The sequence below is a fragment of the Bombus impatiens genome, unplaced genomic scaffold (genome assembly GCF_000188095.3).
Source record: "Bombus impatiens unplaced genomic scaffold, BIMP_2.2 scf_0217, whole genome shotgun sequence".
Classification (NCBI taxonomy): domain Eukaryota; kingdom Metazoa; phylum Arthropoda; class Insecta; order Hymenoptera; family Apidae; genus Bombus; species Bombus impatiens.
This window is the reverse complement of record NT_176636.1, coordinates 1,384,500-1,395,250: the sequence shown is the minus strand read 5'-3', so window position 1 is coordinate 1,395,250 and position 10,751 is coordinate 1,384,500. Positions and strand designations below refer to the sequence as shown.

At 37.3% G+C, this 10,751-nt stretch overlaps 1 protein-coding gene and 2 long non-coding RNA genes across 9 annotated transcripts in view; 1 reads left to right on the top strand and 2 right to left on the bottom strand.

Annotated features, from left to right (window-relative positions):
* Positions 1–10,751, top strand: part of LOC100744649 (pleckstrin homology domain-containing family G member 3) — a 94,633-nt gene that overhangs the window by 79,458 nt on the left and 4,424 nt on the right. For all 7 annotated transcript variants that reach the window (XR_002946381.2, XM_024366413.2, XM_024366414.2 and 4 more), the window contains 6 exons: positions 7,728–8,288; positions 9,474–9,694; positions 9,783–9,883; positions 9,949–10,065; positions 10,171–10,321; positions 10,391–10,729. Coding sequence is in view for 6 of the 7 variants with exons in the window: in XM_024366414.2 (XP_024222182.1) it covers positions 7,728–8,288; positions 9,474–9,694; positions 9,783–9,883; positions 9,949–10,065; positions 10,171–10,321; positions 10,391–10,729 (1,490 nt within the window). In the remaining variant the exon portion in view is untranslated. The remainder of the gene's footprint in view (positions 1–7,727; positions 8,289–9,473; positions 9,695–9,782; positions 9,884–9,948; positions 10,066–10,170; positions 10,322–10,390; positions 10,730–10,751) is intronic.
* LOC117151458 lies at positions 582–1,250 on the bottom strand. The gene is made up of 2 exons (XR_004461407.1): positions 779–1,250; positions 582–702 (listed from the first exon to the last, which is right to left on the bottom strand). It is a non-coding gene; the product is annotated as an uncharacterized LOC117151458 (long non-coding RNA).
* On the bottom strand, positions 6,846–7,800 carry LOC117151457. Its single transcript, XR_004461406.1, has 2 exons — positions 7,711–7,800; positions 6,846–7,632 (listed from the first exon to the last, which is right to left on the bottom strand). It is a non-coding gene; the product is annotated as an uncharacterized LOC117151457 (long non-coding RNA).

Below are 10,751 nucleotides of genomic sequence, written 5' to 3'. Positions count from 1 at the left end.
AAAAGAAAAAAAAAAAAAAAAAAAAGGAGGAGATTTTACGAGCAATCTTATTATACCAAATTGAAAGAGCATTTCTGTAGAAACAAACGCCTGCGGCCGGCTATTTTCTATGTGTACTAGCGCTGAAAAATCTTACAACTTAGGACAATCGTTATATATAAAATAAATTCATGATAAAATATCACAGTTTTATTTATTTATTTTATTTAATAGAATAGACTCTTATATAAACTTTTATATCTTAAATAAACTCTTAAGGGTTTTCAGTGGAAGAACTAAACAGTTGCTTTTACATTTGTTGCTCCGTGCAGGAGGAGACGATTTACGTCTCTTACGTGTTGTTTGCTCTAGCAGCGTGTTAACCATTTATCGTAGCTCGAAAACACGTAAACAACTGCTTCCTAATACTAAAGTTTAATCGTGGCAGGGATTTTTATCAAAAAATGATGTCATCTTTGTTTCTTGAACTAGATAGTCTTACTTACGTCTTCTAACAATATCTGCTGTAATTAGTAGTAATTATTGTGCAATTTCCCGATAACTTCGACCCTTTTTTCTATGATAAATTACAAGTTTTTTTCTTTTTAATCAAAACCAGTATTTTGCTCTTTTTCCGGTATGTTAGATAAATAGTCATCTAGAAAAGGGTACTCTTGTCCTCGTTAGGAGCCTTTCTTTTCTTTTTTTTTTTTTTTCATTTTTCTGACAAATAAATCTCCGATTAATTGATTTTGTCTGCGATGTTAAATTGGAATTTGATGTTCGACAATATGCTCACAATTGAAATTCCTGTTCTTTCGACGAAGAAGACAAGTTTCTCGAGGAAAAAGGAACTTGTATGTCCTTCAAAGTACAACATCTCGCTTCTTCATCGGGTTTCTTGAATCGTCTCGTCTACCCTTAGCGTCGAGTCGTCGGTTTATTCGCCGTTTCGTAAAGGAAGCAAAATTAATCTGTAAGCAAAGACGAGAAACAGGGTCGTTCTGGACAGATCTCGAGGTGAATAACCGAGAGGAAAGCGTCTGACTGAGCAAGATGGAGCATAAAAGTGGATCGCAGTAAATCTAAACCTTGCGAGGAGAGTATCATCGACTTTATACACCCATCAAACGTCAAACTAATCTTTTTCCCGGCTTTCGGTTTATTTTAATCCAACAATAAATTGTCCGTGAAACCGCATTGAGAAACCGAGCAATGTTTCAGTTCCTTCCAAAGGAATCGAAGCAGAGATCCGAATGAAAAATGGGAAAAATGTTTCAGTTCCTTCCAAAGGAATCGAAACGATAAAAAATGGAAAAAATATTGATTTAGATTACGTTTTTTTAATTATTCCGATTAGGAGGACTATGAAATTGAAATTTTTCAAACAAATTGACATACAAAGCAAAGAAAACGATGGATCAGGAAATTGTTTCTAATTATTTTTAGAAACTATTAGAAATACTATTGATTGGTTGTCATTGGAAAAATGTTTAAACAGCAGTTGGAATAAAAAGTACAATGAATAGTGTGGCCTAAGGAATTATTTCTAATTACCACGATTAGGAAAATTCTGAAATAGAAACTAAAATAAACGATACGAGGAACAGTGGCCACGGGAAATATAATTTTTAATTATAACGATTAGACAAATTCTTGAATGTTGAAATTGAAACGAAAGATTGGAAGAATAGCGGTACGCGGGTTTATCTTTAGAAAAAGTATCGTGGCTGTGGATTTTTAGGTCACCCAGTAGAGCGGAGTACAGTGGGCCCCGTTCACGATAAAAAGCATATAAATGTCAACGTGTGGCCGTTCTTCACGATGCCAGTGAAGTTCAATGTACTTGAACTGGCTGGTGATTTCCAAGTTTTCCCACGATGCCTCATTGAAGACCGGCCAACCGGTATACTTTTCGAAGATGCATAAATGCGTCATCATACATGGGTAAATCATATGGTTGAGCTTGGAGAGAGATGTTGCTCCGGTCGAGAAAGTATAATGAAGATGTTCTTAAAGTTTCACTCGCCAATTCGCGCTTTAAAATTTCTCTAAACGAGAATTACGCCAGACTGCAAGTATTTGAAGGTACAATGAAAGAGAAGAAAATTTGTTTCGTAATAATTACAGTCTTTGATATCAGAGTCAAATGCTTTTGAAAAAAAAATTATTCTATGTAGCTTGAAGATTTATACGACTACGAACATCGTATTCTAACATAATTAATATAATGTTGTTATTATTAATGTAATAATATATTTAATGTAATATATATATACACATAATTACACAATTATCATACAAAGATTTACTAAATCCTCTAGCTATGATTAAAATAAGATCAAACTACGTATAATAATACATACATATAATTCTTTCAAAAATAATTTTTCTCACGAGCATTTGATTCTAACATGTATTCTACATATATATGTACATAATTGGAATACAATTAGACACCTATTGTCTATTTTAATTTGTGAAATTATCCTCTAGTGATTTCTGGTAATTTTCTTCAACACTGCAACAAGCAATCCCTGATGTGTATTTGAATATACTATATACATAAATATAAATAACTAAGTAATCGTGCAGTCATCTTAAAATAAGATCTCCATAGTATAGTACAAATCTTCAAACTACGTATAATAATACATACATATAATTCTTTCAAAAATAATTTTTCTCACAAGCATTTGATTCTAACATGTATTCTATATATATACATAACTGGAATACAATTAGACACCTATTGTTTATTTTGATTTGTGAAATTATCTTCTAGTGATTTCTGGTAATTTTCTTCAACACTGCAACAAGCAATCCCTGATGTGTATTTGAATATATTCTATACATAATATTATGTGAATAATTAGAATTAAAATGATATAAATAACTAAGTAATCGTGCAGTCATCTTATCCTAACCTAATCAACATCGGGTTAGTTTCAAACGAATGAGATGAATTTAAAGTTGTAATGAAATATGTGTACAACGTTCATTTTTATCGACACTTAAACATGATTAATGTGTGCTTATTTATTTATACCATTTTAAGCGCAATTATCTTTATATATAGTATATTAAAATACTCACTAGGGATTGGTTATTCCAGTTTTCAAAAAAGTTACCAGAAATCACTAGAGAATAGTTCCACAAAAGAAGATATACAGATATGGTATATCAAACGTGGTTCTATTTCTAAGAAAAAATCAGTTCCAACACTCTATTCCCAATATATACCTCGAAAGCATTCGATCCCAGACAAAATTCCACAAAGTCCATCTGAAACATTCTGCTGCGTCTATCATCCGATTCGGATTACTTCATCGGCCCGCTGGATCGCTTCTCACGAATCGGAGAACGGGGTCACGCCACGGAGCATCTTTAAATCCCAACAAATCCACCCTTCGCCATTTGTCTTCTCGCACCGGAAGTCAGTAATTTCTACTCACCTGTCGCGATAAACCAGTATTTTAATCCTGAAAAAATGCCAACTACAGAGAGAAGCTAAACTCTTTAACGCTAGGCTTACCAGGCCTGGTGAAACGACCGGTTTCAAAATTTAATCTGAAATTGCACCTTCCTTCTTACGATATTTCTTTCGTTCGTCTAATTTCACGCAACTCCTTGTATCGTCCAATTAATCAGTTTCTCAATTTTCGTTAACGCAAGAATTTACATGAAGTTGAACGAACAAAAGAAACGACTGTCCACGGTGGTCATCGACAGACCCGCGTTACTGAATCCTCTAGAAGGATTAAAATAAGATCTTCGTGGACGTATAAATTTGCGAAATACGTGTAATAGACCTTCAGAAATGTCCAATCTTAAAAAGCAACCTTTGCAAGAACCTAACCTTCACCTTTGTCTTTGCCAATCCGACCAATTTGCGACTTTTTCGCAACTCTCTTTTTGTACGTCATTTGGGACGACTAATTCCTCCGACTTGTCGAAAGCACTCGAGTCGTTCGGCTCGATTTTGAAAGAGTTACTCGGCTCTAAGTCGTCCGTATGTTAATGCCAGTAATTGTACAACTATAACGCTGCAGTAACGAATAATAGAAGCGTTAATTCGGGTGCGAGGTGAGACGGCGAAGCGTGTCATCGGTCTCGAGCGTGACAGCCGCGAGGAAGCTGGTGCACGCGAGGCCGAGACGAAAGTTGGTCCCGTTCTATTATTAGCCGAGTTCCAGCCAAGTGCAACATCGCGATCGGCGCAGGCAACGCATATGGCCAGCAACGAGCGAAGCGGAGCAAAGCGGAAAGAAGCGGAGCGAGGGAGATACCGTGTCGGCCTGATCTGCCTCTCCACGTTACTAGATTCTCTGTTTAGTTATTTTTTGTTTGTTCCTCCCCCTCTTCCTCATCTCCTCATCTCCTCCTCTTGCTCCTCTTGCTCTGGACCTCGATACGCTGCTGGAGATGGATGAACTGATTGTGTCGAGATTTCAGGATTTATCGACCAGCGTTCTCAGGATGGAATATTTAGATTAGCGAAGAAAGTTTGAGAATCGGACAAATGTCTTTGCGAATGAAACATTCTAACATATTCCGATGGTTTTGCATCGTAATTGAGTAACTTTTGCGAATTCGGGGAATCCTGGAAATTAATAAGATCGTAGGGGAAGCGTTAAAGCAATTGATCGAGACGTAGTTTAAAAATGGAACGTGTTCCATATGAAATATTAAAAAATACAATGTTTCAAGATCGACTAAATCACTTTGAAGATACGATACTGGGGATTTCCAGGATTTTGGCATTTGTTAGCGCAGTGAGAAAACACTGCAAGCGTTAATAAGATCAACTGATCGAGATAGGTATATTTTTAGGGTCGAGTATTTCAGATTCATGCATCGACTATGTACATTCGAGATTGCTATACGAGTGTCTTGGATTATAGTTTAGGGACTTTTGCCGATATTGGCAATCGTTAGTGTCGTTAGAAGTATCAATAAATTGATCGACAAGTATCTTCACGGTGGAATATTTACATCAGCGAAGAAATTTTTAAAGATCGACTAAACGTCTCCGAGGATGAGATATCTTAAACGTTTTGCATTATGGCATAGGAATTTTGGTAATTATCAGTGTTATAGGGAATATTGGAAATATTAGTAATTGAGATCGAGCGATATCTTCAGGACGGAGTAGTTAGATCGGCGTGCAAAGTTTGAAGAAATTCGAAATCTCAAACTTCCGTTCGAAGAAAGCGTAGAGATGAAAGGATTTCGAGTTTTCACGAAGACGAAGTAAATGTATCTGACAATAATTTAAAAGTTCTTAGATATTTTAGGAATTTTATGTCTTATAGAGAACATTGAATAAAAATATCGATGATCAGTGATGAAATATCTTCAGGCTGGAATATTGTACGAGTAGAAAATAATTGAGAATTTTTATTAAAGTTATAATCGAGGAAAAGGAATGTCCCGCTGCAATAAGTTAGCGAAAGATTTTACGAGAGAAAAGGTAAGTTGGGAATATTTGCAACAAATGTTTTACTTTCTTGTTTGGACGCAAATGTCCGGCAAGCAAATTGGCCCATCGATAAATCCCACGGTGGAAAAATACGGTTTGCTTTCTTTGCACGTTCTTTACGAGCCGTGTTTGCATTTATGCTCGACACAGCTGCAAATTCTGAAAGAATAACTTCCTCTGCATCGGCTCTTGCACCGAGGGCTCCGTATATCTTGCTCGGATCATTACCGTTGCAACTTTTTCCTACATAAACGTGGAAACTGAGTTAATTATCCCCAAGCTGAGAAAGCTGAGCTAAGCTAATTAAAATAAAAATATTCGCTAATAGCGGTGGCATAAAAAGAAGCACATTAATTGTTACGTTACAAGAGATGTTTGCCAATCATCGTGTCGTAAAGAAACGTTCGTTAAACGACGAATCGCGGGAAAAAAACTATTTAGTGAATGATAGAAAAAGAAGAAATTTGTCGAAATAGTTTTTCGATGAAGAAACCATAAAAGAAGTATAAGAACGATGTTTACTAATTATGAAATTTAAAAAAGAAGAAAAACAGGAAAGAGATTACTAATCTCTAAATTGTAAAAAATATATTCAGTGATGTAAACATTTTCCCCAATTTATTAAGCTAGCAATCAATGAAACAATCTCAAATCTTAATTAAATAAAAAAAAGATAGAAATAAACATTAGATACACTCGTGTGCACGCAATTATCTTTTTAATTTGCCTCAGTTTCCTGTATGAAAGAGGGAAAAGAATCCGAGATTGTTTTCAATTCGTTAAACCAGCGATCGATGAAAAAATCTCGAATCTCTGTTAAATAATAATAATTTAAAAAAAAGAAACAGAATTTTTTTAAATTGTAACTCAGTTTTTTGCGCGGAAGAAGAAGGAAAGATCCGATATTACTGTTAAAGAAAACTTAAAAAATCGGCTGCGACTTTCGCCTAAGAACTTTCTCCTTGGATCACCCTATAGAATTTCAGCGCCCGCGAAATGCAAAAACCGCGCGCGATACAAGTTCATCGGACCACGTTGATTCACGTCAGACTCGTGGGGAATTGGAAACCATCAGGGCTGCACGTTTGTTTATGCGATATTGTTATGCTTCGCTCGAAGTAAAAGCACGATCTTTCTGCCTTGCCAGACACACCATATTCGCAATAAACGAAATTCCCCGTTACACGTGCGAAATCGGACCGTCTGGATGCGATAAAGCGCCTAGCTAAAGTCGATTCTCTAGCTTTCTTTCGATCTTATCGCGCCTCAAGTGGAAGATAGCCGAAACGAAACTGTTTTCTAACCTGAATGATCGAGTGCAGATATTGGTAACAAGATTTCGATGCCTTAGGTGGAGGTTAGGATAGTATATCTAGGGATTTTCTAGGGTAAATCATATTTTGAAATGATAATAACAATATTTAGTTGGTAATAATATTTGGCAATATCGATAAACATCGAAGTATCTTCTGAAACTCTCTCTATATTTTGGGGGGGAATGTGTGTCGAAATTAGGTGTAATTCTTCAATCTGAATTTTATGCGAGTGTAAGAACAAAAATTGATGAAATATTAGCAGGAAAATCAAAAATTGTATTGGCAAAGATTTTTTAAGGAAACAGCGTTCGATGTTTCTTTTCGATCCTCTTGCGGTGTTACACTCTCTGTAATCTTAGCTAACACTGATTTTAATGAAACTCTAGGGAATCCTATTCATCTAGGGAACCCTAGAAAATTAAATACACATATTTCTACGAATAAACATTGGAGTCACGCAGAAGCTAAGTTGATCAATTCCGCCAAGTTTAATTGCACAATTTATGAAGAATTAAGTAATAAATAACGCATTCTGATGGCAACATTAAACAATTAATAACTAAACTTCAAATTCTCGTAAAACAGAGTCGATCAATTTACCTATCGAGTGTTTGCTTTTATCCTTTGAGCAGAAATTTGTAATCTTCGCGTAATCGTGCACCATTGAGACGAAAATTAAAGAGCGAATGGATCGTCGAATGAAAAGATTAAAAAATGCCATACCATCGAAGATACGCGAACACGATGATTGAGAATCGCTGCTTCGGAGAATTAAGTAATCTTCCAATCTCGGACAGAATCTTACAGAACTGTTACCTACTTTCGACTTTCTGCTTACTCAATTCCACAAGTTACCTAAAATTACATTCGTATCATATATCACATATAAGAAATATTCCACGATTTCTACGATGATCAGCTTGCCTAACTTACATCTCTTCGTGTTCCAGGAACAAGTACGGATCTGGTGCCCCAGCTGTTGGGGATGTTTGACGAGTTAGCTCGCCGGGGCAATGGCTACACCGACCACGTGGTACTTCCGCCTGCCTGCAACATACCAGCGGCACTACAGAAACGTTTGAGCCTGGTATCCCATCGAGGCTCCATATTCGGCCAGTTCCATCCTGAATTATCCAAACCTCAACCGGATGACGCTATGGCCGAGCATCCAACGTCAGAGAACACCGTGGTGGACATAGTCGCTGATGACGTTACGCCTGAGAAAGAGAACGACGCGTTACAAACCCAACTGGAGAACAGCCAACAAGAGAATAGAAGCGAGTGTACGATAGAGAAGAAATCATATAGACGCGAAAGCAACGGTCTCACGCCACTTAGGTACAACAGACGATGCAGAAACGCTGCAAGACCGCTTTCTGGAAGCTCCGTTGCGTCCTCTGGAAGCTCGAGTACCTCCTCCAGTGGGTGCAGTAACCAGGGCAACCAGTGCACCATCAATCCTTATTTGGCGTCGGTCGAATCGCTGGCAGACACTTGCGCCAGCTCTCAAGGTGAGGGTTCAGAGGGCTTTCGCGAAGTTGGTGAAAGTAGAAGAAGGTTTGAAGAGGATTGCTGGTGTTGAATGATCCGTTTGGAGAGTTCTAGCGAGTTTCTTTGAGGAGATAGAAGAAGTATTTCCTTTACGTTTAGACCTAAAAACAACAGTTGATGATTAGAAGGACAGTCATAATTCTTGTACCAGACAACCAATTTGAGATTATTTGAAGCACTAAAACCAGTTGATAACATTTAATGTTCCTCGTCAGTCAGGGATATTCTTATCTTCACCGATGACACCTTTTCCATCATAAAATAATTTCCAATATAATCCTAGATCATACACCTTCTTTTTACCTCCTTCTTACACCTTTCCTCCAAGTATACAATGTCAACAGTATTGCTGTAATTCTTCCTGAGAAAGATACCAAAAGCCAAACAAAATTATCATCATCAAGCAACAGTGCGTCAATCGATGTACCTCTATAGATCATTTTAGATTTTCTTTCGACACTCCTTTCTTTGCGCCTTGATTTATTAGAAGAGAATGGCTTTGTAAAGTTGTACAACGCACGATAATAAATTAACGTATAGCGTCGAGGTTTAAAAAGTTTGAAAAATACCTTAGAAATCCGTTTCTAGATGTATTGGTCGAAAGAGATTTCAAGGCCTTCGACTTTCTCCACCGCTGTAGCGTAATCAACGGCAATGACAGTAATGATAGCGGCAGTGGCAATAAACTTCTCTCTCGGCATTCCGTGGTCATCGTTAAGGGAAACCGTTGCCACGGCCTGGAATCGCAAGGAAGCGTGTGCGTTTCGACGATCAAACAACCATCTGATAACATGTTACACGTTAAAAAATGTTCTTTCGAGCACACGGTTTTTTCACTTTCGTTTTAATGGAAGTCGTTTGACACTTAGAACCAGTTTGGAAGAAAGGAATGTTTCTGTCGTAGCGAGGATAAGCACTTGCATTAGCTTTGATCTTGATAGAGAACTTAATGAAGTCTGATGAAGTAGTTTCTTGGTTAGTTAGATGAAAATTAATCTGGAGAATTTAGGATCCTTTAGATAGATAGCAATCTTTATAGATCAATCTGTTAGTGTGTAAGACGATTCAATTAAACTGCAATCTATATAGAATTTGTTAGGAGTTTCAATAAATCTATTTAATGAATGATAAAATGTTGGGAACAGGCTCTGGGGATAGTGGAGTGGTGACAGTTTCCGAGGCCAACTGTCGAATAGGAGATGATGGAAGTGATCAAAGAAGAAACAGCGGAGAGGAGGATCCTTTCAATCCCCTGTGCCACAGGCCGCGTTATTGCGACCCCCATCGGAATCCTATGGAAAGGGTACTTCTTGAGATAGTCGACACCGAGGCGATATACGTGGAACATCTGCGACAGGTCATCCAGGTAAACATTTAGATGCAGCTGTATTATGTCTCATCGATATCATCTATCAAATTATGAAACTTATTTCGTTATTTTTTGTTATTTTAAGGGTTACCTTATATTTTGGAGAAACGATTCGGCATCGTTTGTGGATCAAATGCAGCTGAGTAACTTATTTAGTAATATTGAGGATATCTTCGAGTTCAACAGGTAAAGTAATTTCTTATGTATATCGTAAAAAGATTGGAATTATCTATAACATAATTTGATTTCAGAGAGTTCCTGAAAGAGATAGAGGAATGTGGTCTGGATCCAGTCTGTGTGGCAAACACATTCATAAAGCACAAGTCAGGATTTAAAGTGTATACAGAATATTGTACCAATTATCCAAGGTAAGAGATATAGCAAGATAATCTGGTGGAAATAAATGCTACTTGATACTTGCTATATTCTTATATCTCTTAATTGTAGTTTGGTATTAATACAGTTCATTTTAGCACAGTTTCCGTTCTGACCGACCTCATGAGTCAAGAAAAGACTGCACACGCGTTCCGAGAAAGACAAGCAGCCCTAGGTCATGCATTACCTCTTGGATCCTTTCTTTTGAAACCTGTTCAAAGGATCCTCAAGTACCACTTACTTCTGGAGGTAAATTGTATCTTCAATTTTATCACTATATAAAAGAAAAACAATAGTCTTATGATCTATTATTTACAGAATTTGTCAAAAGAGTATGCAGCAGACTGCGAGGTAAGAGAAAATGAGACTGAAGGTAGCAAGGCAATCGAGGCGGCATTGGCTGCTATGACTGACATTGCAAAGCACATAAATGCAATGAAACGAAGGCACGAGCACGCAGTGCGTGTTCAAGAGATCCAGTCCCTTTTATACGGCTGGCCTGGTCCAGATTTAACGACTAGTGGGGAACTGGTAGCAGAAGGAAGATTCAGAATGTGGAGGGCCAAAGCTCCTAGGCATGCTTTCTTATTTGACCGCATGCTTTTACTCACTAAGAAAAAGGAGGATGGGCTTCTAGTCTACAAAGCTCACATTATGGTATCTATTCTGCTATTTCCCT